General features: G+C 41.6%; 1 protein-coding gene across 2 annotated transcripts in view; it reads left to right on the top strand.

Moving 5' to 3' along the window:
- Nucleotides 1–702: 702 nt before the first annotated feature.
- The window catches only part of nadsyn1 (NAD synthetase 1), a 32,399-nt gene continuing 6,274 nt past the window's right edge, over nucleotides 703–26,827 (top strand). Inside the window, exons 1-17 of one of the 2 annotated variants that reach the window (XM_086072417.1) lie at nucleotides 703–1,204; nucleotides 11,188–11,248; nucleotides 11,627–11,743; nucleotides 12,809–12,862; nucleotides 13,522–13,611; nucleotides 19,150–19,201; nucleotides 19,286–19,374; nucleotides 19,470–19,587; nucleotides 20,723–20,854; nucleotides 21,342–21,413; nucleotides 22,732–22,856; nucleotides 22,940–22,988; nucleotides 23,120–23,222; nucleotides 23,393–23,561; nucleotides 24,769–24,904; nucleotides 24,987–25,093; nucleotides 26,502–26,633. In XM_086072417.1, the coding sequence (XP_085928543.1) occupies nucleotides 1,120–1,204; nucleotides 11,188–11,248; nucleotides 11,627–11,743; nucleotides 12,809–12,862; nucleotides 13,522–13,611; nucleotides 19,150–19,201; nucleotides 19,286–19,374; nucleotides 19,470–19,587; nucleotides 20,723–20,854; nucleotides 21,342–21,413; nucleotides 22,732–22,856; nucleotides 22,940–22,988; nucleotides 23,120–23,222; nucleotides 23,393–23,561; nucleotides 24,769–24,904; nucleotides 24,987–25,093; nucleotides 26,502–26,633 (1,691 nt within the window). In that variant the 5' untranslated portion in view covers nucleotides 703–1,119. The remainder of the gene's footprint in view (nucleotides 1,205–11,187; nucleotides 11,249–11,626; nucleotides 11,744–12,808; nucleotides 12,863–13,521; nucleotides 13,612–19,149; nucleotides 19,202–19,285; nucleotides 19,375–19,469; nucleotides 19,588–20,722; nucleotides 20,855–21,341; nucleotides 21,414–22,731; nucleotides 22,857–22,939; nucleotides 22,989–23,119; nucleotides 23,223–23,392; nucleotides 23,562–24,768; nucleotides 24,905–24,986; nucleotides 25,094–26,501; nucleotides 26,634–26,827) is intronic. The other variant, XM_086072418.1, reaches the window with a different exon arrangement.

A 26,827-nucleotide genomic window follows, 5' to 3' on the forward strand; every position in this document is an offset into this window, starting at 1 on the left:
GCTATGTATACACATTTACACCACTTGCCCATGATTGACAATGAAGATATATACAGTGCAGGCCAAAAGTTTGGACACGCACACATCTTTTTCAATGTGTTTGCTTTATTCTCATTACTATTTACATTGCAGATTCTCACTGAAGACATCAAAACTAAGAATGAACACATGGAGTCGTGTATTTAACACAAAAAAAAAGAGGAATAACTGAAAACATGTTTTATATTCTAGTTTCTTCAAAATAGCTACCCTTTGCTTGATTACTGCTTTGCACACTTTTGGCATTCTCACCTCTGGGAACTCCTTCAATACTGTTGGAAAACCATTTCAGGTGATTGCTTTTGAAGCTCATCGAGGGGAATGCCAAGAGTGTGCAGAAAAACATCAGAGAAAAGATTTTAAAGAAACTAGATTTGAATAACAATTTTATTTTTTATTGTACATCAAGATAACCAGGTAGGACAGGTGTCCGGCACTAACATCAATATTGAATTTATTTGGATACATTGTTTTTATATTTAGTGACATAGGTCTACTAATGCACCTATTACTTATAGTGCTTGCTTGAGGCACTACTCTGTTACCCACTGCTCTCTCAGCCCTTTATTATTGGAAAACCTGTATGGAAATATAAGCTAAGCAAGTAGTTACTTTGGAGCAATATATTGTAGTTAAATAGAAAATAACTCATCAGAGGCTGGTTTCACCACAGGAATTCACAATGGCATGGACTTTGGAGATTACAAAGTATGAGCCAGAAAGTCAGCAAAGGCCAAAGTCTATGCACATATTTATTTTATAAAAGGAAAATATAATCAAATGTCATTACTGAGTCTAAATCCCATGTGATCTGTCTTCAAGTATTAAAAGCTTGGCCTATCTTCAAACAGCAAATGAATGAACCTTCACCTATTGCTCCATCTTCCACATTCAAAACGGCGACAAAGTTGACGTACTAATCAGTGCTCAAGGTGTGATCTATGTATGTATATATTTGGCTGCATGTCGTAAGGTAGCAGCTATAAAGAAATAGACGTTGCAAGATATATGGTAGTTATTTAATCGTAGTGTGTGCTGACCGAGCAGTGACATTGCGTAATAATTACCTTAATAAGAGAAATGGGAAGGAAAGTCACTCTTGCTACGTGTTCGTTGGATCAGTGGGCGTTGGAGTTTGACGGCAACTTTGAAAGAATACTGAAAAGTAAGTCAGATCTGTATTCGTATTCAGATGACCAAATGTCTTCGCTTTTGTTGCACTTCTATCACAATCGTTATCATCATGAACTAAAAGCAAACAAACAAAAACACGGTGCATATCGTGTTTTTGTCGTGTCTCCGTGGACTGTTACTGTAGTAAATGTTTTCGTGTTTGTGCTACTCTTCTACTAACCAATGTACGCCTCGGTTCGATACGACACGATTTTTTTGTCTTTCTTTTTGTTGGGCTGTTTGCTTTTCACAACGAAATTTCTTCTCCTGTCGTTCAGTATCTGAGCGAGATGACCTGGAAATACTTGGAGGAAAACTTTGTTTTGTTTTGTTCGAATCACAGATATGACTACAGGCCACGGACTTTAAGGGCCCCTAGATAAAGCCTCGTTTCGTTCAGGGCGTGCAGAATTAGCCGCCATCTTGAACCGGGAGACCCCGGCTATCTCTATCATTCACTTGTAACGGTTTTTTGGCTGCAAGAATTTAATCATAACTGGTCGAATTCTTTACCAATTTTGACACAGATTGGCTTGTTAGAAACATCAGACATGCATATATGATATACAACACGTGGCTAATTTTATAATCAGGACTTTCATAACCTCTGAGGTACAAAGTCGCCATAGTGTAAGTGCACATTGCGCTTGCGTGTAAAACAAGTTTAAATTAATTGGCTATCAAAGTAGCAGTCATTTGAATGGTATTCCGAGATGATGTCACAAGTCCATATGGTGGTCAATTCGGTGAAAGAAATCTCGGCTCATTGAAAAGCATAGGACTTTGAATCATTTCAATTTGATTTGTGAAGATTATTTTGATTTAAAAATGTGATGAGATGTCGTTTCGCTACCATAGAGATCCAGGCGGTGACGTCACACATCCCAAAATGGGCGTTAGCACCGCCATTCTGGCAGGATAGAAAACGCGTCCATTACTTTTATAACGATAAACAGCTGTTGTGGACCCAGTGCCACAACGAGAATGTGCAAAAGAAGGATCGAGCATTCTCCAGGCTACCAAAAGAGGAACATTTAAAACCTGCTTCCAACCTCTTGGCGCTTCATTGAAGAAGGATCCTACCTGTCTCTTTCCCGGTCCTGGTTCCCGTTATGGTGCAGCCAAATATCAAGCACTTAACGAAGATTAACTGTAGTGTCCCATTAGAGAGCAGTCAGTAAACGACATGCTATGCTATAGATGACATGATAGACATGCTCTAGAAATACAAAACATCAACTTTCCAGCAGTTGAAATGGTCCAAATCGTAGCTTCCCACTAGTTTTGAATAAAAGCCGCCCTACCCATAATGCACTGTGCAACCGAGATGTGCACTTCGCTTATTATTGTGTGGCTGACTGTTGCATACTGTTGGCTAACATGCATGATTATGTGATCTAATTAGGGTGCTTGAAAGGTGAAAACATTGTGCCAACATTTAAAGAAGGGTGTTCTTATGGGAGTGTCACAAGTTGGTGTTGAAATGAATCATGTTACGGGGGGATGGTGATGTAAGAGGGATGTGGGTTGAGGATGAGCATTAACTAAATTAACGTTGTGGTTATAAATAACTACAAGACCTTGAAAATTTGCTATATTTGCTCATAGATCGCCATGCCTGGGGTAGATTTAAATTCATTTATATAATATATTATGTTGTATGACTTCATTTATATAACAAGAAGAATGATAATCTAACTTTAGTATTGAAATTACTCATATTTGATGGCTATCTGCTAGAAAAGGTGCCTCATTGAGTGGCCTTAAGGGGGTCAGCGTGACCCAGGAGGGAAGTTGTTTTTGTGTCAACAGGTAGGGAGTGATACAGCGAGGCAAGTGGAAAGCTAACTTTGACAGATGTTAGGATAAAAACAGGATGCTGAGTTGATCGTAGAGGCTGCTCAGCAGCGTATGTGTGCAGATTTGCAGCGCTCGACTTGGGAACTTTTGATGTGGGAGGACAGGAAAGAACAAGGAATAAAACGATGTCTGCTTATGTTAACGTTAGGCCTACGGACCTGTCAATTACGAAAGTTCTGTATTTTAGTGATAACATGATTGTAATCAGATGTAACGACTTATAAGCACTTACTAAAGCACATGAATTTTATATACTTTTTTTGGAATACTTGGATGTAGCCTAGCTTTAGAACTTGGTGGCTATGAGAAATCTTGAGAAGGACCCCCGTATATTGGAATGGTTAACATCTGCTACAGGATGGGAAAGGAAGAAGGTAGCCTAGGTCAGTTTGACCTAACATGGGAGAGGATGAGAAAGGAATGAGTTAATCGGGTAGCTTGACTTAAAACGTGGGAATGCTTGCAGCTGCGCTCGCTATAAAAATATTTTGCGACGTGTAAGATGGAGAAAGGGCACCATCTAGGGGTGAAACCCTCATACTAACTTCCTTGGTAGGAGGGACCCAGACAAAAACTCCTCTTTATCGAACTATCGGGTATATAAGGAGGAGAAGGGCTAATTTTGAGGCTTTTTCCGACAACCTTCGGGGAGATGGCTTATCCTACTCGTAAGGTAAGAAAAGGAATGGTAATATTGGCTGTTTTTTGTGTCTGTTTTTGAGTGTAGAAAAGATAGCTGAACTATGCCTTATATTGGAAATTCTAAATTAGACTTGAGCTCTGATAGGAGGAAGTCTAGGATAGCCAAGGAAAAGTCATTATTTCAAACCTATTTCTCCTATTGGGCCAAAACTACTTAAGTCCGTTGTTTTATCAAAAAGGGGTCCTTCTCCAACATTTCTGTCATTTATCTGGGTTTCACTCTTTCTAACAAATACAATGATATTATTTTTATTCTTTTCCAACTTAAGGAGCACTGCTAGTTGACTTTTATTTCATTTTAGTTTTAGGTTATATTCCTTTGATTTTGAATTTATTTTACTTTTATTTTTGAATCTTTTGATTTTGTTTTATTTTACTTTTGTTTCTGAATCTTTTGATTGTTAATTTGTGTTATTTTATTTTATTTTTATTTTCAAAAAACTTTTTGACTTTTATTTTGAATTTTGATTCTTATGATTTTGAATATATTTTGAATTAATTTTTTAATCTTTTGTTTTTGTTTTCTTTTCCTTTTGTTTCTGAATCTTTTGATTGTAAATGTGTTTTATTTAATTACATTTTTATTTTTTTTGAAAACTTATTTTACTCTATTTTTATTTCTGATTCGTATGATTTTGACTGTAATTAAAATGTATTTTTATTTCTGAACCTCATGAATTAAGTACTATATAGTCATTTATCCAACTCACTCGTTTGATTATCTGTACTATCATTAAAATTGTAATAAACCTTTGAAAATTCTAACCAATTTTGATATGATTTCGCCCTAAAACATTTTCTTTTAATAAATTTTGCTGTTTATAGTTAGAGGGATGACTATTGTAAGCGTTAAAAGGAAGGTCGCGGAATGATGACGTGAGAGCGGGGCGACGGGGGAAGGAGAACAGTTCTGGAGGGAAGTGTGTGAATAAACGGGGCAGTCAACAGTTGCTCCCCAAAGACAGTACATGTTCTTGCGTATTTTTCCTCACGGAGAGTGTTCTGAAACGGAACACGGCGACACGCTACATTGGTGGCAGCGGTGGGATGAGAGTTGAGCTCCTGGCGCCGTTTCGCGGGGATGACGAGAAGCTGTTTGCTACCTGGGTGAAGCAGTTTGAGGCTGCCGTTCGCGCGCACGCCAGGAGCGGGAGTTACGCCGCTACGTTGGGGAGTCTCCTCCCTACAAGGCTGGATGGTGCGGCTTTTATGCTGTGGGACAGTTTGATGCTGGATGTCCAGTGTGACTATGAGCGGGTTAAGGAGAAGTTGAAAGAGGCTTTTGGACAGAAGCAGTTCCTCCTATATTTTCAGACTTGTATCAATGCACGGCCCCGCCAACCAAATGAGAGTCTGGATGTGTATGCGGCTGACGTTTCCAGACTCGTGGCCGAAGCGTTTCCGGATTATGACCGGGCTGGAATGGTGAAACTTTCAGGCATTTTCTTGCTGGTCTTGACCCTGCCCTTCAGGCTAAGTGCCACGGATGTGGATGAGGCTTTGATCATCGCGGGATGTTGTGAACGGGCAAGACAAGCTCTGAGAGTAGCCACAGCCCCGTCGCCCTACTCCATCCCACCACCTACAGTCGTGGCGTCCCTTGATTCAGCTGTTCGTAGTGTTGTGGACTGCAATGCGAATTCAACGGAAACGCTTGTCCATGCCTTGGAGCGACTTACTTCGAGGATGGACGACCTGCAGATGGAGGTGAGAGATTTGAGAGCCCGTGCCCGAGTGGATGAGTGCGGTGGCCATCGCTCCTCTTTTCCTGGGGCTCGTCAGCTGAGTCCGTTGGAGCATAGTGGACGACATCGTGCTTGTCACTGCGAGTGTGGCGGAGTTCGCTGCAGGGTCATCTCCCAGGACTTCCAGAGGAGGAGGCCGGTCTCCGCAGCGTGGACGCCAGTGAGGATTCAGCGACAGGGAGTGGTCTCCTTACAAGCGGGGGACCCGCGAGTCCACTGCTACGACCTTCTCACCACCCCGACAGCGCAGCGAGAGCCCGAGGGGGCAGCCCTACCTGGAAGACCGGTAGGCGAGACTTGGAGTGAGGTTTTTGTCTCCCTCCCGGCATTTCAGACACTACCTGGGCCTTCGCCCCTTTACCATTGTGACAGATCATTGGCCATTGGTGGGTGACAATGACAGAACGGGGGGTCGGAGCCGTTGGGCCCTTGAACTGGACCCCTATGACTGGGTAATTGTGCACAAAACTGGTGCTCAGCACACTAACGCCGATGCTCTATCACGGAGGCCGGTTCCCAGCGGCGAGTTGGTCGATGGGGATGTCCATGATATAGCAGGCGGTCCCGTGCACACGGGTACCCAAACGGGGCCGGCCGGTGCCCTCAGTTCTATATGCACTGTGGAGTCCTCCTCCACCGCCCCTGTAGTGGGTTATTTTCCAAGCCCCCAAGCTAAATCCGACCAAAACTGGATTTACACCCTGTCCCACAAAGGGTCCCATGTCCAGGAACTCCAACAGAAGGACTCTGACATTGCTCAGGTGTTGGCCTGATTGGCGGAGGGCCGGAGACCCCCGAGATGGCTGTTGAACACAGCGAGCCGGAGATTGAGGAGATTTTGCCGTGAGTTTCACTGGCTTGTTTCCATTGATGGCTTACTGTGCAGGATTGTGTGGCTGACTGATATGTGGCGGACGACACAGGTGGTGGTCCCGGATGCGTAGGTCCCCGAGGTTCTGTCTCAGCTGCATGGCACACCGCTGACGGCTCACCTGGCATATGAGCGTGCCAGGAGTGTGTGTTATTGGCCCACTATGGACAATGATATCAAGGCCTGGTGTGATCAGTGCTATGCATGCCAGAGGAGAAAATCCCCAGTTCCGCAATATCGGGCTCCTATGAAGACCTCGCAAATGGGAGAGGCCTTTCCAGCGTGTCGCCGCCGAGTTGCCACTCACCTCCAAAGGCAACCGTTATGTTTTGGTTGTCTAAGACTATTTCACGTTTGTCAACTTGTATGCCATCCGTGAAGAAGGCCACCACGGTTGCTGAATGTCTCTTCCAGAACTATATCTTGGAACATTGGGTGATGGAGACCCTGCACACTGATATGGGAAGACAATTTGAATCTGATGTGGTGAAATATTTGTGCCAACTGCTGGGTGTGAAGAAAACACACACCACTCCCTATAACCCAAAATCTGATGGGATGGTTGAGAGGTTCAATAGGACGCTGATTGATCAATTGGGCAAAACCTTTCTGTCCTGTGAAGGGGAATAGGACTCTTTCCTGCTGCAAGTTGCCTTTGCCTACAATACTAGTGTACACTCCAGTACTGGATTTACACCTTATTTCCTCACTCATGGCAGGGAGGCCCGGACGCTGGTTGAGGTGATCTTGGGACCAATGTTGCAGGGCAATCCTAATGGTGGGCCCCCAGGGGACTTTGCTAGTTCTCTTCTCAGGAATCTGGGGTCGGCTTTCGGCCAGGCGAAGGACAACAACATTGCGGCGAGCAAGAAGCAAAAGGCCCTCTATGATGCTAAGTTGAGGCATGACCCGTATGAGGTCGGAGACCTTGTATGGCTGAATGACCCCACTGAGAGCCGCCGTAAGTTGGCCCCACACTGGAAAGGGCCTTACGTAGTGAGGCGGCGCATGGATAGGGATGATGAGGTGTAGGGGTTACTCACCAGATTGGTAGCCCGTTTGAGGGAGACTCACCTCTGCAGACCGTCCACTATGACAGGTTGCGGCGCTACAATCTGCCTGTGGTTTTTCCCCATGGAGGGCTCGAGTGGAGGATCTCCCTCTCCTGCCCTGCTCATGGCACCGCCTGATGATGCTGTTTTGTCTGATGGCCTTGCTGGTGGATGTCTCATTGATAGGGACGGAGAGGGTGCTTCTGCACGGTGTTTGGGTGAGTCTCCTGCGCCAGGAATTGAGGCTTCTAGGCTATCGCGTTTCGGTAGACCCTCACGATCTCCTGCCTGGCTGGGAGAATATGTGTGGCGGTGATAATTTTGTTTTGGCCTGTGTTGTACACCTTGAATGGGTTATATGCGCCAGTATTTTTTTTTATTTTTTTTTGTTTGTTTGTTTGTTTTTGTTAATGTATGTCAATTGAAAAGTAAAGAAGAAAGAAAGAAAAAAAAATCTGACGAAGAAAAACAAAAACCCTGTTGACTTAAATTGAATTGTATTTTGTGTTGGGTTTGACAATACCCCCCCCCCCCCCAAAAAAAGTTAATCCTGTGTGTCACTCTTTTGGTAGTTATGTTCTTTTGGATGTTTTGGGTGTTGTTCTGTTTGCAAGTTTTCTCCTTCCTTCGTTTAATCTCGCTTGTGTAAATGTGACATTTCTTCCAGTAAGGGGGGACGCATGTAAGCGTTAAAAGGAAGGTCGCGGAATGATGACGTGAGAGCGGGGCGACGGGGGAAGGAGAACAGTTTTGGAGGGAAGTGTGTGAATAAACGGGGCAGTCAACAGTTGCTCCCCAAAGATAGTACATGTTCTTGCGTGTTCTGAAACACAACACGGCGACACGCTACACTATTAACAGTAGCGATTAGAGATTTTATCTCGAGTTAGGATTACCTACGTTAAAGTATTTCGACCCATTTATACAGGAACCTAGTGCTTGAATTAAGAATTACTTGCGCAACTTAATATCTTTCTTAGTGTCAGTTGGAGTTTATTTGGTTTTGATAGATATAACTCTATATCCTGAGTTCCTAAAGGATAAGATTTTATTTATATTTTAGATCCTTCAACTAATAAGTAAAAGTGTTACTTATTCCTTGAATTTAATTCAAACATGATTATTACAATTCTTTTGTGGATTAGCGTAGTAATAGATACAATGAGGTATCAATACTCCTTTTACTATTATTTTTAGCTAAATTAAATAAACAGAAAGAGCATGCAAAGGTTCCCAATTCTGCTTATTACTTCTAACCTTTTTCTAACTTAAAGTTCTATTTCAGTCATACTCCTAACAACCACTTAGGTCTTTTAACGAACGAATAACTATACCTTACCATCGGTAACTGCTAATTCCTGAACCTTTAAAGTAATTTCGGTTTATTTTAGATTAGGATAACAAGCCCGAGCGGGTTTAATAAAACCAGCTAAATTTATTTAGGTTTTAACAAGTGCAACCGACCATTAGAGGAGGAGCCGCTGTAAAAAGAGCATGTTTAGATTTTATCCTTATTTCGAATTGGTTACTCAATAAGGGTTTATCTGAAGCAAGACCGGGCTGACGCTCTAAAACCGGGGCGGTGAGAACTTAAACTAATCCTTCTCGCAGCCAATTTGAAGCGCTCCCGTCAACTCCTCAATCTTGGCCGCGTTACAGCAGGTGGAGATAAAGCGGCGCTTTAACCCACTGAACGGAGAGTCGGCGAGATCGGACAATACAGACCTGGCTAAAATGTCTCGGCTGTTAGTTGCATTGTCTGAGGAAATAGTGACTGTGTTTCTGCAGGGGGAGCATATCTAAAATACATCATAATATGATATGAACAGCCACCAATTTACATTGTTGTGACATCTTTTCAAAACTAAAATTACTGCCATTAGAAAGTGGCTGCACTCGTCAAAAAATTAGTAAAGCGGTGCTACTTCATGGATTTTAGTGTGATGTAAACAGTGTCATTTGAAATTGGAAATTAAATCAATCAATCGAGCTTGTTTTTCAATTTTATGCTATATTGTCTGTCTCTCTGTCCATTGGAGAATGAATGTATATGAATGCATTAATAATTAATATATTTAATTTTAATGTTGGATACACGTGGGTCACATGCATCTAACTGGTGTCTGTTTTTCAACTTAATATTTCTTTAAAAGTAAAAAAAAATTTGAGTGAGGAAGCATTTGCAACGCATTGGATTTTTTATTTTTTTATTTGTTTTGGTATTGTAGCTACTTGTGACATTTTCAACAAAACAAATCACAAAAATAGCCTGAAAATTCAGCAAGGTGTGATTTTTATTTTTATTTTTTAATGCTCATGAAATGTAGGGGTAGGACCAATGTGGGACTCCCAGTTCAAGACCGTGGCCACTCCAGTTTTCTCAAGTCAGGGTTATGTAGGATATCTATGCTTATTATGGCACATTTTTTTAACTTTTGCTGGAATACATCCAATAAGATGCTTCCTTTCAAACTTAGGAAAACACATCATAGGTTCATTCACCCCCCCCCCCCCTCCTCCAAAATTGTATTGAAAATTTATGAATACATGCAAAATATGCAGACAGTAATATTAGCAATGTATATGAGTTTCAACATTCTACAAGGCATAAAGATTTTAGGGAAAGATGGAATTGGGATTTTTGTCACGGATAGTGTGATTTCAATTCAAGTCACGATTTTCTTCCACTCAAGCTTCAGTCCAATATTTACTATGTACAGTAACACATACAAACATGATAAAGCGATTATTCTTATAATTAAGAGTGCACCGGATTTTGGGGGAACGGTGATCGGCCTGAAAATTGTGATTGGTGTACTGAGGCAAGACTAATTGATGGCCGTTATTAACATATATAACATGCAATTATGTGTAAAGGAAATACAGGGCGTTTCATCGCAATATGTCACTTTATGATAACCTATATCTCAATAACTGTTGAAGATATGGAAAACAAACTTTTTTTCCCCTGAAAACTAATGATCTCAAGTTTAAGTACAAATTTGAACACAAAAATCCAAAAAATAAACGTTTTATTAAACTTTTCATGCGAGCTCTTGGTTACTCGGCACACATCGAAACGGTATTCCATATCTTGCCAAACTTGAACAAGCATATCAGGATCAATGGTCATCAAGGCCTCAGTTATCCAATTCTTCAATTATCCACTGATGTTGAAATGCATTTTCCTTTCCAGTAAGACATTTCAAGCACGCAAGAGGCAAATCGGTCGAAATGGCCTTAATTATGACGTAACAATGGTCTGGCAAAACCACCGCAGCAAAAAAATTAGAGATTTTACCTTTCCAACAAAACTAATTTCATCCTGCATTTGCCAGTTACTGAGAGATGGAATTTTTAAGTGACATGACTGAAATGTGGGCCAAGGGTAGATTTTGTGTATTTAGACTAGTGTTGTCACAATACCGACATTTTGACTTCATTTTTCTTCTATGTCAGCGTTTATAGGTTATTAGTAAGCCCACATTGTTTATTTGGAGTAACGTTTAACATTGATGGGTTTTTTTCTGTCCGGGCATGAAATGTCCTACTGTCTTTGAATGCACCTTGTGTTTTTGTGCGTGTCACGTGACATCAGTATTTACTCCTATTTTATAGAGGACCCACAATGGTTGAGTACAAACAATAAGACTTTGTAGAAAGCTTTCAACAGAGCAAAACAACAGTTTAAAAATAGTCATCTTTTATCTGGATCTCGTCATATGTTATTCTTTGTCTTCTACAGGTATTGAGATTGCTAAAGAAAATGGAGCCAAATACAGACTGGGTCCAGAGCTGGAAATATGGTGGGATTTATAAAAAAAAATCCTAATTTGATGTCATGTAATAATAGTGTTCTGCGATATGAGCATTTTATATCCCAATATAATTAATTATATATCTTGATAATGATGTATATCCTGATATACTTCCCTCCCATAAAATTAGATAAGTGGCAATTTTGTTACACATTTTCTCAATTTATTTATAAATCATATTTATATACAGTAAACGCAGTAAAATTAATTTAAAAAACTAATACAAATAAAATCTAACACAAATATCCATTAGCCAAAGTTGTCAGTGTGTGATTTTCTTGAATTGAAATGTCTCAATCAAAACATTTATCTTTTTTTGCCTTACCTTTCTTTTAATATCTCTGTTGTAATTCCTCGTTTTTGCAGTGGGTATGGTTGTGCAGACCATTTTCATGAATCGGATACATTGCTACACTCTTTTGAAGTTCTCAAGAAGCTCCTAGAATGTCCCATCACCCAAGACATTATTTGTGACGTGGGAATGTAAGTATTCTTTTTGAAAAAGAAAAAAAGAAATGCTGAATTGAAATAATTCAATGACCTCACTATTCAAACAAGTTTTTCTTGTATGATAAATGATATGGGGCGTCATCTCATCACTATTCTGCTAAAATGTTCATTTCTCACAGTTTATTTTTCAGGCCTTTGTGTAGGTCGTTGCAGTTACGCTTTATTACTCTGTGATTATTTTCAGGCTTTCTTGTAAGCACTACTGTCAAGCTTTGTCATAAAACTGGATGTGGCGCAAGCATTGGAGCAAAAATCATTTAGAAATTTGTGGCAGACTCTTTGCATTTTTTAAATATCACAAACATTGACACTTAAAAAATACCTTAATTGGACAGGTGTAAAATTTGTGTCCGTGCACATAGGTGCGTACTACTTTTAGCACTGCTCTTCAGTGGTTACATTGGTGTAATGAAGAAGAAAAAATCCAGTTTTTCATCCAAATTTCCTCCTTTTACTGGCCTTGAGTTTGGATAATGTGACTTTCATTTATGAAGACAAGTCTATTTGTATTTTAAAGCTGCTCTTTTTAACAACTTGCCCAAAACTATCTTTCAAATAGCCTTTAATTCAAATGTTTGTGTTTACTTTTACTGGAGTGTAGACAATAATTAATTAAAGGGGAGTATGCAATTAAAAAAATAAATACTTTTCTAATATTCCTTAAAACTGTCATTCTGGCCGGACGATTAATATAAAAAAAATAGAGGTCAGCATAAGGACATAGGTCAGTGCCCATCTAATGATACCAATGTCACGTCATCTGTTTCTGATTGATAGTTTTTTGTCAAGTGCTGTGGTTTCTTGCAATTCAAATTAGTGGCACAAGATAGAGCCAGAGATGGCTTTATTTATTTTATTTTTTCCTCACAGCTCAATTTATCATGTAATACTGTTAGTTTATTATGACATTTTTCACAAATATCACACAAATAAAAAAGTTGTTGTTTTTCGGGGGAAATTGCAAACTTACACAACTTAAGTGAAAATATGGGAGTTTCCTCCACATTCAAATTCCACTCTTGCTTGATATTCCCTCAGGCCCATCATGCATCGCAATGTACGCTACAACTGCCGGGTGATTTTTCTCAACAGGTAAGTTATTCTGCAACCCTAAATCAGATAATACATTAAAAAAAAAACTGTGTTAGGTAGGCATGGCATAGGTAGGTAGATTCAAATGCAGAAAAACAAAAAACAAATGCATCAGCAGAAAAACTTCAAGATTGTTTAAGATCATTATTAGGGTTGTATCCATTTGATGAGGTTTTGTACGGATAATGTTTCCAAAAGTTTATTTTACTGAATGGTGGATAGACTGATTCAGTTTTTTTGTTGGTGTTTGGAATCCCTTAATGTCGGACTGATTACGATCATTGAATATAAATTCATTTTCATCAACCAATCCTCCAATAAGTGAGATAGACATCTCCTGTAGACTTTCAGCATTTCAAGTCTACACAGATCTTTTCCAGAAGCAGAATGTGATTTAGATTGATAAGTCTGACTACTTAATACTTCATGTGGGAATGGGGTCGTCTGGGTCTTGATCTGCAGGATTCTGTAAGTTTGCCATTTTTAGAAGTATTGTTGATTTTGACCAATTGATAGTAGTCTTACAGTTGTGAAGATGATTTCAAATGTTGATTTGGGTTCTTCTAAATAAAGTAGACTTATCTTAAGCTTTTTAAACAAACTGAATGGAAATGTAGATGGTGCTAATTAACTAACTCATTTATTATCTATCCTGTTAGAAAAATCTTACTGATTCGGCCAAAGATGCTGATGGCCAACCATGGCGTCTACAGAGAGATGCGTTGGTTCTCACCCTGGACAAAGCTTCGGTTGGTAAACAAAAAGCGATCAAGACTGTGAAGTGATATGACTCAGTTGCACTTTAAGATAACATTGATTTAATCTAAGAAAGCCAAGGCTAAATAGATTTCACAATCAGTCAAAGGTAGTACTTGACAAATTTGGTAGTGCCTGGAGGACTAAGGGGCCACAACCGCTCCTTCATGCGCAGAAAGCAAAATTTATAGTTAATAGGGCTGTGCAGATCAATCCAAGTATCGATAGAATTGATACTAAAGTGAGTATCTGTATCGTATCGCTACCAAAGAGCCAGTATTATTCCTTTCCATTTTTTGGGGGGGGGGGGGGGGGGGGTTCTTATGGAACCCTCGCGTTATCGCTTTTGTAGTGCATGCACCGGCCCACCAATGACAGCGGTGTGCGTGTGTTGCGTGTTTTGCACCGAATATTCGGCCACTGAAAATTTAAATTAAAGCCGAAAGAATACGGCCGAAATAGGTGGCGGTGACGCAAGCAAAAAAACGCTGCAAGCAAGCATCTGTTTGAATTAAACGGCGAACGCAGAGGTGAGTGTCCGCCTTTTATTCTCACTGGCTTTTCACCGGTCGGTCGCAGCAGCTCCCCGGGTCATTGCGCACACCGGTGGAGAGGGGCATCGCATGGTGTACAACATTTAAGTGGGTCGAAAAAAGACAGAACTGCCGTGTACTGCAGTACAGATGAGCCACTCGTTCTCCTGCAGCGCCTTTTATTTTTATTTTTATTTTAAAGAGCCCCTCAAACGCTTCCACTTTTTTCACCGGCATCTAGGCCGTGTCAGCTCAACCCCCCCCCCCCCCCCAGTGAATGACATTTTACACTAAGAATCATATTATGCTTCGCTTGAGCTTTTCAAACTACTAGTTGAGCTAGGTTTTTTTTTTTTTGTTTCTTTGAGTGCAGAAGAGTGACAGGGACTAAGAATATGAAGATTATTAGAACTACATTGCAACTTTATAAAACAGTCTAGGTATGTTTCCTTTGAGGATATTACATTATGGCATGTTTATTAAGAACCCAATCAGGAAGTTTAATTTGCAAAAAATAAAAACATGTTATTTATCAGGACAAATTATTTAAAATGCCATAATATTTTATTAACCTAAAAGTAATTATCGATATCGGCGATACTGGCACCAGTATTTACTTGGTATCGATCGATACCAAAATCTCAAGTATCGCAGAGCTCTAATAATTAATGAAAGTTAAAGAATCGTTGTGGAGTTGGTCACTTTTTTACTCGTGACTGCCACCTTTGGCCTAAAGCGTAACTGCAACCTCTGTGTTAAGCCAGTGAATGGTGCCACTCCACCCCTTCCCCATCCAAGAAACTGTGGCGTGTTTGCCCCAAACACTCCATACTGAAGGTACAGTTGGAGTAAAAAAATCAGGGCACTTTGTACTAATTTGGACATTGGTTGAGCATGAATGATGTAGAAAAAGTTTTAATTTTAGTCCTACCTTTTTGAACTGCACAATGCATATTTAAGGGCCATTAATAGTTTGACTACAAATAGTTATCCTACAATGCTAATAATTTTCAAAAGTAAAAATGTAAATGAGCTCTACTCTCTAGATTTATTGAATTGTATGTACTGTGAAACTCCGTTCCGTTCCGTTCCGTCTTCAATTCCGCTTATCCGGGGTCGGGTCGCGGGGGCAGCAGCTTTAGCAGGGAAGCCCAGACTTTTTCTCCCCAGCCACTTCAGCCAGCTCCTCCGATGGGATCCCAAGGCGTTCCCAAGTCAGCCGTGAGACGTAGTCTCTCCAGCGTGTCCTGGGTCGTCCCCGGGGCCTCCTGCCGGTAGGACATGCCCGGAACACCTCCCCAGGGAGGCGCCCAGGGGGCATCCGAACCAGATGCCCGAGCCACCTCAACTGGTTCCTCTCAACGTGGAGGAGTAGCGGCTCGACGCTGAGTCCCTCCCGAATGACCGAGCTTCTCACCCTATCTCTAAGGGAGAGCCCGGCTACCCTGCGGAGGAAACTCATTTCGGCCGCTTGTATCCGGGATCTTGTTCTTTCGGTCACGACCCACAGCTCGTGACCATAGGTGAGGGCAGGAACGTAGATCGACCGGTAAATCGAGAGCTTTGCCTTTTCGGCTCAGCTCCTTCTTCACCACAACGGACCGATACAGCGTCCGCATCACTGCAGACGCTGCACCGATCCGTCTGTCGATCTCCCGCTCTAACCTACCCTCACTCGGGAAAAAGACCCCAAGATACTTGAACTCCTCCACTTGGGGCAGGACCTCATCCCTGACCCGCAGAGGGCACTCCACCCTTTTCCGACTGAGGACCATGGTCTCGGATTTGGAGGTGCTGATCCTCATACCAACCGCTTCACACTCGGCTGCGAACCGCTCCAGCGAGAGCTGGAGATCACGGCTTGAAGAAGCCAACAGCACCACATCATCTGCAAAAAGCAGAGATGCAATGTTGAGGCCACCAAACCAGACCCCCTCGACACTCCGGCTGCGCCTAGAAATTCTGTCCATAAAAGTTACGAACAGAATCGGTGACAAAGGGCAACCTTGGCGGAGTCCGACCCTCACAGGAAACTAATTCGACTTACTGCCGGCAATGCGGACCAAACTCTGACATCAGTCGTACAGGGACCGAATAGCCCGTATCAGGGGGCCCGGTACCTCATACTCCCGAAGCACCCCCCACAGGACTCCCCGAGGGACACGGTCAAACGCCTTCTCCAAGTCCACAAAGCACATGTGGACTGGTTGGGCGAACTCCCACGCACCCTCAAGGATCCTGCTGAGGGTGTAGAGCTGGTCCACTGTTCCACGGCCGGGACGAAAACCACACTGCTCCTCCTGAATCCGAGATTCAACTTCCCGACGGATCCTCCTCTGCAGCACCCCCGAATAGACCTTACCTGGGAGACTGAGGAGTGTGATCCCTCTAAAGTTGGAACACACCCTCCGGTCCCCCTTCTTAAAAAGAGAAACCACCACCCCGGTCTGCCAATCCAGAGGCACTGTCCCTGATGTCCACGCGATGTTGTAGAGACGTGTCAACCACGACAGCCTCACTACATCCAGAGCCTTTTGGAACTCCGGGCGAACCTCATCCACCCCCGAGGCCCTGCCACCGAGAAGCTTTCCAACCACTTCAGTGACTTCGACCCCAGAGATAGGGGGGCCCACCTCAGAGTCCCCAGACCCTGCTTCCTCAAAGGAAGGTGTGTTGGTGGAATTGAGGAGGTCTTCGAAGTATTCTCCCCGCCGATTCACGACGTCCCAAGTCGAGGTCAACAGCACCCCATCTCCACTATACACAGTGTTAATGGCACACTGCTTTCCTCTCCTGAGACGCCGGATGGTGGACCAGAATTTCCTCGAAGCCGTCCGGAAGTCGTTCTCCATGGCCTCACCGAACTCCTCCCATGTCCGAGTTTTTGCCTCAGCGACCACCGAAGCCGCATTCCGCTTGGCCAGCCGGTACCTGTCAGCAGCCTCCGGAGTCCCACAGGCCAAAAAGGCCCAATAGGACTCCTTCTTCAGCTTGACGGCATCCCTTACCGCTGGTGTCCACCAGCGGGTTCGAGGATTGCCGCTCCGACAGGTACCAACCACCTTACGGCCACAGCTCCGATCGGCCGCTTGAACAATGGAAGCACGGAACATGGTCCATTCGGACTCAACGTCCCCCGCCTCCCCCGGGACAATGGAGAAGCTCTGCCGGAGGTGGGCGTTGAAACTCTTTCTGACAGGGGATTCTGACAGACGTTCCCAGCAGACCCTCACAATACGTTTGGGCTTGCCTGGTCGGACCAGCATCTTACCCCGCCATCGGAGCCAACACACCACCAGGTGGTGATCAGTTGACAGCTCCGCCCCTCTCTTAACCCGAGTGTCCAAAACATACGGCCGCAAATCCGATGACACGACTACAAAGTCGATCATCGAACTGCGGCCTAGGGTGTCCTGGTGCACATATGGACACCCTTGTGCTTGAACATGGTGTTCGTTATGGTCAGTCCGTGACGAGCACAGAAGTCCAACAACAAAACACCGCTCGGGTTTTGATTGGGGGGGCCGTTCCTCCCAATCACGCCCCTCCAGGTCTCACTGTCATTACCCACGTGAGCGTTGAAGTCCCCCAGCAGAACGAGGGAGTCCCCGGGGGGAGCGCTCTCCAGCACACCCTCCAAGGACTCCAGAAAGGGTGGGTACTCTGAGCTGCTGTTCGGTGCATAAGCACAAACAACAGTCAGGACCCGTCCCCCCACCCGTAGGCGGAGGGAGGCTACCCTCTCGTTCACCGGGGTAAACCCCAACGCACAGGCGCCTAGCCGGGGGGCAATGAGTATGCCCACACCTGCTCTGCGTCTCTCACCGTGGGCAACTCCAGAGTGGAAGAGGGTCCAGCCCCTCTCGAGAGGATTGGTACCAGAACCCAAGCCGTGTGTGGAGGTGAGTCCGACTATATCTAGTCGGAACTTCTCAGCCTCGCACATCAGCTCGGGCTCCTTCCCTGTCTGAGGGGTGACATTCCATGTCCCCAGAACTAGCTTCAGTAGCCGAGGGTCGGACCGCCAAGGCCCCCGCCTTTGGCTGCCACCCAACTCACTGCGCACCTGACCCCTTTGGCCCCTTCCACCGGTGGTGAGCCCATGGGAAGGGGGACCCATGTTGCCTTTTCGGGCTGTGCCCGGCCGGGCCCCATGGGTGTAGGCCCGGCCACCAGACGCTCGCCTTCGAGCCCCACCTCCAGGCCTAGCTCCAGAGGGGGGCCCCAGTGACCCACGTCCGGGCAAGGGAAACGAAAATCCAAAGTTTGTGTTCATCATTGGGGTCATTTGAGCCATGCTTTGTCTGGTCCCTCACCTAGGACCTGTTTGCCATGGGTGGCCCTACCAGGGGCATGAAGCCCCGGACAACATAGCTCCCAGGTTCATTGGGACACGCAAACCCCTCCACCACGATAAGGTGATGACTCACGGAGGGGAATCTGTGAAACTCCTAAAAATAAATGCAAAAATGATTCATTCGTCCTTAATCTAATGAGTTAAAAAGTTTTTGAATAGGTCACAAATTCCATTTATATACACGACGTTCCATATACATACACTCGATCAGAGGTGCCTAAATCAGGTCCTCGAGAACCCCTTCCATCCTGTTTTCCATGTCTCCCTAATCCAACGCAGCTGAATCAAATTATCAGATCATCAACAAGCTTTGCAGAACGCTGATAACGATCTTGATCATGAATCAGGTGTGTTGGAGGAGCGAAAAATGAAAAACAGGCTGTATAGGGGCTCTCGAGGATCGGACTTGGCCACCCCTGCACTAGATAGTGAAAAATAACAACATTTTACACTAATACAAGTATATTGGGTTACCCTTGACTGACTTGTCAATCATTCACAATCACATTCTATCTGTAGCCATTTGTGATTTTGGACTGTGGGAGTCTATTTACCTATGGAGAACCTATATAGTATCAGTGTAACATATTTTACCTTTGCGATACAAATACCAATATGCTTGCTTCTTTTATATCTTCTAGGGCAGTAGAGGAGTACTTTCTGCCAAGAATGATCCAGCAGGTCACAGGGCAGGTAAATAAAGAAACACCGACATAAAACTATGACATGCAATTGTGTACTTTCAGCATAGTGCCAAACCACCTCTGTGCTCATCAGGATACAGTCCCATTTGGAGACTGTGTGCTTTCCACCAAGGATACCTGTATTGGTACAGAGATGTGTGAAGAGTTATGGCACCCCTCTAGGTAAGGTTACATTTTGTCACTATTGAGACATCTGTCATTTCAGAGCAGCAATAGCTTTTGATCAATTTCTCTGTAATTAATAACTCTTTATTTAGCCCTCATAGTCAGATGGGTCTTGATGGGGTTGAAATCTTTACAAATTCCTCTGCAAGCAACCATGAGCTGCGCAAAGCAGACCAAAGACTCAACTTGATCAAGTCAGCCACCATCAAGGTAGATAACTGAAAAACATTTGAGTTTAAAACCCTTTCATGCACAAGTTATGATAACCTATATCAGGATTTTTTTCTCAACTTTTTTTTATAACTCTTTAGGAATGAAAAAAATAATAATCACCTTCATTTTTTTAAACATACAGTTGGTGACATGTCCACTAGGGTGGATAACGTGCACTTGAGCAACTGATGAAATATGTTTATATATGTAATGTTTCCTTCCTTGCACGTCACATCTGTTGGCCATCTTGTTGTCGATCTTCTTTTTTTTTTGTTGCACTTACAAATGTCGACCACTGGATGGCAGTGTATGTCAAGACTACACTTGTGTCCACTAGAGTAGCCAATGGCCAACTGTGGCAAAAAGATTCATTTATATAAGAGAAAACAACGTTTAATAGCTGTCCACCGTCGTAGCCACTATCCATGAAAGGGTTAACATGGCAAAAGATGACTAGGAAACAACATTTCACCTTATATGTTCACTTTTTTACATGGTGATCAGTTCTGCGTCTGCTATACTTTTTAATCAGATTAATATTTCTAATTGAACTAAATTGAAATGCCATGAATCCATTGCAGTGCAACATCCCCACCCCCCAAAAAAGGGTGAGCCTCTTGCCAAGCTGTCGCACCCCTGTCAAAATCTTGCTTTCCTGTATTGTGACGCTTTTTCACATGCAGTAGCAGTGGCTGATTGGTGCACTGACTTTCTGCTGTCGTAGCACGAGAACCTGATCTGCAAAAATTTACTTAATACATCACACGCAGGAGCAGCACAAGCAGACACACAGCCAAAGTAAAAACAAAAACAAAAATGTTTTATATGAAGAGATAAGACCTGTCAAAACAGGCTAATTTCAGCTATAATGATTGGTCTTTGTGGTTTCAATACTTTTGCTCACCTAAATATGTTGTTTCATGACAAATAATGTTGTAACTGGATAATTGATGGATGGACGTATACTATTCTTTTTCATATCCAGTACTGTGAATACCCGAAAATAAAAGCTGAACTTTATTTACTAATAAAGGAGTTATTGACTAGAGTATAGGATCTATCCAATGGGCTATCCATAGTATTGATAAATTTGCATAGCTCTACAGTCTGTGTATTTTGCATGTACTTACAGAGTGGAGGTATCTACCTGTATGCAAATCAGAGGGGATGTGATGGAGACAGACTGTATTATGATGGTTGTGCCATGGTGGTCGTTAACGGGGACGTTGTGGCACATGGAGCACAGTTTTCCTTAAATGAGGTGGTAAGTCTGGAAATTAACGGTTTATAGTATTTCTTGAGGTGGGATGTGATCTGACTCTACACTTATTTATGCGCACATTCACTATGGATAATTGTGTCTTCAATTAACTAAACAATACTGAAGAAGAAGAAACTAGACTTGATGGAGCAATTCTTGACAAGCACAGGGAGAACATCAAATTCCTAACAGAAATCCAGAATAATCCCACAACCATTTTGCTGTAAAACGATGATGCTACACATTATTACACTGTGCTACCATGTGTTTATGCTTGAATAAATTATTAAAAGTCATAGAAAAAGCAGTAATCTATCCATTTTATATATACTTTCTTAGAACATCTTGTAAAAATGCCTATTTACAGATTGCCAATCACTGGATTTTTGTTACAACTGCCCTCTTGGAAAAAGTAAATTTAACTGTAAATGTTATTTGGAGATAATATAATTTCATGTAAAATGCAGCACTTGTCATTGCTTGTTTTTAGGAGGTGGTAACAGCCACTTTGGACCTAGAGGATGTGCGCTGCTATAGAGGAGAGTCATGTCAGCCGCAGATGGTGAGCAACTTTTATAAACTATATTACTTCAAGGCTGCACTTGTGGTCACAACTTCATGTGTAGTTATTAAGCCGGTGTTTCGACGTCCTCGGGTTAGGGTTAGAGCGCTCCACTCACAAATTCAGCTGTTTACTTTCTTTGTACCGCCTGCACTGGAATCCGTTTTTTGGGGCAATCTGAATAACTAAACGGTAAATTCAACAACGTTCCGAGTTTCCCAATGGGCTGAGTGAAGCAGCACGCACAGAGCGTATTTCCGAACACTTCCACGATGAGGGACCAGCGGGGCGGGGGTGTCTTTTTTTTTTAAAACAAATTTCCCCTTAAAAAAATGACATTTCTTAGAAAAATAGCAAGAAAACCTGTAAAATAGTAAGGTAAAAGAAAGAAAGAAAAAAGAGACCAAGATAAATTGTCATGGTTAAAGCAGAAAATATGCTTGGCCATAGGATATAAGAACACAGAGTTGAGTCAAACTTTTCTTTTGCAAAAGGAGAAGATCTTTGGCTCATTCACTTATCCTTCTGACCTAAAGAGCCCCCCTCCCTCTTTATTGTAGCTCACGCAGGGTGTTTTACAAGCCGACAAAAAAGAATTCCACCTGCAGGCAAGTAACCCACTCCTCCTCACAGGTTGGGAAATTTCCACTAAACATTTTAATACCTTCTTACTACACTGTCGAATAAGTAAATACTAATTATTGAGTATGCAGGTTATATTGTATGTGTTTAAATGAGATAACATATACATTTTCCATTATAGGTCATTTGAAAACCACAGTGTGACCTATAATCTGTACAACCCAACTGAAAATAAATGAAATATTAATATTTGCACCTTTTGAACAATGACATCCTGGAAGATTTGTAAAGGCTATGGCGTGTAATGCAAGATGTGACTACAAAATTATTATAGGCACGTTAAATGGTGACAGGTGTTTGCTGACTGCCATTTAAAATTAGCTTCAATTAATTATAAACACAGGCACCCCCCTAGTATTAAGATTGTGTGTACTTTTGTGCTCAATTGTTTATTTTTCCTTCCCCTCTCTAAAATATTTCATTATATTTTTCAGTTAAGTTGCATTTGTTATTGGTAACATTATAAGCCTTGGTCTCATTTTTTATATCACAAAACCTGGCAGTTAGACGGGGGGGGGGGGGGGGGGGTGGTGGTAAACGTTTATTTTTTATTTTATTTTTTTATAGATATTGTACACATTTTATTCCTTTGAGGGAAGCACCCAGTATTACATCACTGCACAAACAGTATTTTCACGTATGTAATAATATTGTTGTTTGCGCTTCTCTGACCCAGGGAAGTGAATCCAAACCATGTTATAGGATCAAAGTAGACTTTTCTCTATCCAGTAATGATGATATCTGCCTCCCCACCTTCCAACCGATAACATGGCACTTTCATGCACCAGAGGAAGAAATCAGGTACACAGCATTTTGTGGACTTGCGTGTGGCATGTGTCGCTGTTCAGTGAAACACTTCTCCGTTGATTCTTGTGTATTTTCAGCCTCGGACCAGCCTGCTGGCTATGGGATTACTTAAGGAGGAGTGGACAGGTGAGATTGAAAGCCCATGTAAATATGTATTATGTTACATAAAATGATGTTTTTCTTTCATTTTGCTTGTCAACAAGCAATATGACTATGTAATACTTAACTTTTATGATGAATTTACTCTACCTTTTTAGGGTGGCTTCCTGTTGCCTTTGAGTGGAGGTGTTGATAGCTCCTCAGTTGCCTGTATTGTCTACTCTATGTGTGTGCTGGTCTGCAAGGCTATAGAAAATGGCAGTAAGTAGAATTATTTTATTGTGGCCAGTGTTACTTTAGACAATCATAATTCATTCATAAAAGAATTATGTATTAGACAAACGTAATTCATTAATTTAAAATAAAATGTATGTATTTGTATACATGTATAAATACAGCCTTGCTTTCCTTTGATCTTTCCATCCTCCTAGATAACCAGGTACTGGAAGATGTTCGCAGGTTAGCTGGAGATGAAAACTTCTTTCCTCAGCACCCAAGGGACCTCTGTGGTCATATCTTTACTACTTGCTACATGGGCAGTGAAAACTCATCAGTAGACACGTGCAACCGTGCCAAAGAGTTGGCCAGTCAGATTGGGAGGTATGCAAGATCAAAAGTCTTTAGTGTACTGTAACAGTGTGTGACTTTATGTCCGAAGAAGCAGAACAGCTGTGTCCTCAAATTCAATCTTATTTTAATTAACTATGTCAATGTCATCTCTGCTTGGGGAGCTCAACATGCTTTTTCAAGAGTGTAAACAAAGAAAGTAAATTTAAGACTAAGACTGGCTAAATTTGCCTTAAAGGAATACTTGACTAATTTTGCCATTTTCAGCAGTAAGGAGTTAATATTTTGTCTATGTATAATGTGATAACTTAATTTTTTTCATGTCCAATTAATATGTCTAAAACACGTGTACCTCAAACGCTTTGAAGGAGGAACTGGGACACTCAGAGTGGGATAAATCTGACTTCAAACGCAGCATAAGACCGCCATTTTGACTTGTAACGTCATTCCGGAATTGTCAATACTCAACTGTGCTGATTTAGTCGAAAAAATCGCTACTGTGGTTCTGACGTCACCTCGTCTAATTGGTCAAAATCTATGTGGAAAATTTCTAAAGAGGAACATAGTGTGCTATAAAGTTAGAATTCTTTTTTTTTTTTTAAGTTGATTATCTAAAAATGAAAACCAGTTGGCTGCTCACTATTAAGTAAAATGTGTTTTTCTGTCATCTGTATTTGTAATTTATAATATAATTATTATTTTGTTCTTCAGGGAATTTTTATATATTTTTTAAATCTGAATACCCAACTATTCAATAGAATTTTCAGTAGGATATCCAAATACTAAAATATTTGATTGCTGGAGCCCTAAAACTATTCAGTAAGAAGAAAGATCTCAGCTGCAGCTGTTGTATGGCAGCAGCATTTGAAAAATAACCCGTAACAAAAGTGGCCCTCCTGTTTATGTTGACATTTGCACTTCATAGCTACATAGATTGTAAATTTTCTTGCAATAGATTACTCTGTTGTAAATTTTTCACAGCGGGGTTCAGTCCTTATCTCCTGGGATTAACAGGGTTTACTTTAATAGTCTTTTAATTTATGTATCCAATAAACACCTAAGTACTTGAGATCGCAACACCCACTTAACGATTTTTCTTTCTCTGTTCTTCAATTTTGTCATGTGTGGAAACAATTTGGAAAAACTCTGCATTAGACATCAAAGGCATGTTTATGCAAATTTGTTTTCATACAATTGTTACTACGGAAATTAATTGTTTATTAATTCTTTGTGTTTTCAGCATACATATGAACGTAAATATAGACATGGCAGTGAAAGGCATTCTGGGTATTTTCTCAATGGTTACTGGGAGGTGGCCTCAATTCCATGCCAATGGAGGAAGCCACAGGGAAAACTTGGCGCTGCAGAATGTACAGGTTTGTCATTCACTCCGACGGCATTACGTGTTCTACCTACTCACACAAAATGTTTGCGTATGTACATGCATTGTGTTCATAGGCGAGGGTAAGGATGGTCCTGGCTTACTTGTTAGCCCAACTGAGTCTGTGGAGTCGAGGAAAACCAGGTGGCTTACTTGTGCTTGGCTCAGCCAATGTAGATGAGAGGTAATGACTGATTATACTACAGAATGTTATACCTTCTCTGAGAAGTAGTAGGCTATTTGTTCTCTGCATGTAACCCTCCTGTTACGTTGTGGGTCAAACTGACCCATTTGAAAGCTAAAGTAAATGTTGATAGTAGTTTTTCACTTCTACTTGGCTTATTAGGTATATTCAACATATTCAAGTAAATCTAAAGCGTGATTTGTGAGCGTAACTATTATTTGAAATTGTTAGTAATGGGGTTAAAGATTTCTTTTTTTAATGTTTTTTTGATAATTAAGCATAACCCAGGTTTTTACTGGTATTGGTATTAATACCGGTATATACCCGTATCCCCATACCATACTAGGTATTTGGGTTTCCTCCTCAATAAAAAAGAAAAAAAATCTACATTGGGTTAATTATTTTTGATCAAGCAACCGAAGGAGCTAAAAGCTAGCTTTTTTACCTCTTGTCAAATTAACTTTAGCTCTAGAGGTGCAAAATCATCCACAAAACAGGACATCAAAGTTATATTCATTAGTTATTTAATGTTGCACAGGATATCATTACCAGTGATAGCTGGGTAACTTGACATCCTAGGTAGTTTACGCTGGGTTTCATACTGCGAGCTCTGTGATGTTTCACCCATTTACACAAAGCGAACATAGCATCGTAACAGGCACTTTGAACTTTTGTTTTCACCTTTCGTGTAGCATTTTGTGTTGCCCGCGGCATCCTCGGAGTAAACAACCGTTCTGTTACAGACAGACAAATAAACCATTTACAGGTGCATTTATTAAAAATGGGAATTATTGTGCGGGATTACAGAGAGAGAGAGAGACACCTTTTTTGTTTACCTCAGACTTAGCTTGAGACTTGTATACTTAAGCCTTTTCTGCCTATTTTAATATGAGTATATCCTTCCGCTGCATATTGTAGACCCTTTTGCCTCAATCTGGAAGATATCGCACTTGTATTGCTAAAAAAAAAAAACTCACTGCCATACGATTTTCCCAACACATGCTCTCGTACATTAATTTCCATACTAAGTGTCCAGAAAGTTGTCGGACTCGGAAGCGTTAACTTAATCTAGGCCCAACCACTGCCCACTGGTTCTCTTTAGATGCATAAAAAATGTATGTAATGTAATATGTTGCTAATAAAATGTATACATTATGCATTTGAATATACGCTATAGGCTTTACAATAGCCATACACAGATGAGTAGTGAGAGAACTTGAGGCTTCTCATTAGTTTGACTCTTACAAAAGAATATTCATGAAGTTGACTTTTTGGTGAATGCATAGTTTGTCAAACCAGCGTGTATTGCTAAAATATTATCTACCAAAATATTTGCTAGCAAGTTTCTGAGCTATATTTACAGGCCCACTTACATTAAGTCTCTCCCTGACTATTTTTTTCAAATCAGTCTGACAGGTTATTTTACTAAGTATGACTGCTCCAGTGCTGACATCAACCCAATTGGAGGGATTAGCAAAAATGACCTTAAGGGCTTCCTGCAGTACTGTGTGGAGAAATTTCAGCTCACAGCTCTGAGAAGGTGAGGTTTGCTGATATACTTTGGGTGATAGTAAACTGAGTTGAGTACTTAACAATAGATTGCATATGGGTATTTAGCTTTAAACCTGATTCATGCCCCAGAAGTGTCTGGCTCCTCTGAACATATTCTTTATGCAAAAGGTGGTACAAATATTATTTTCTACTTCTACGCTTATAATAAAGAAAATATTTTAT

The sequence above is a fragment of the Leptonotus elevatus genome, chromosome 3, assembly GCF_054856555.1.
Source record: "Leptonotus elevatus isolate MCC_2025b chromosome 3, RoL_Lele_1.0, whole genome shotgun sequence".
In the NCBI taxonomy this organism is placed as follows: domain Eukaryota; kingdom Metazoa; phylum Chordata; class Actinopteri; order Syngnathiformes; family Syngnathidae; genus Leptonotus; species Leptonotus elevatus.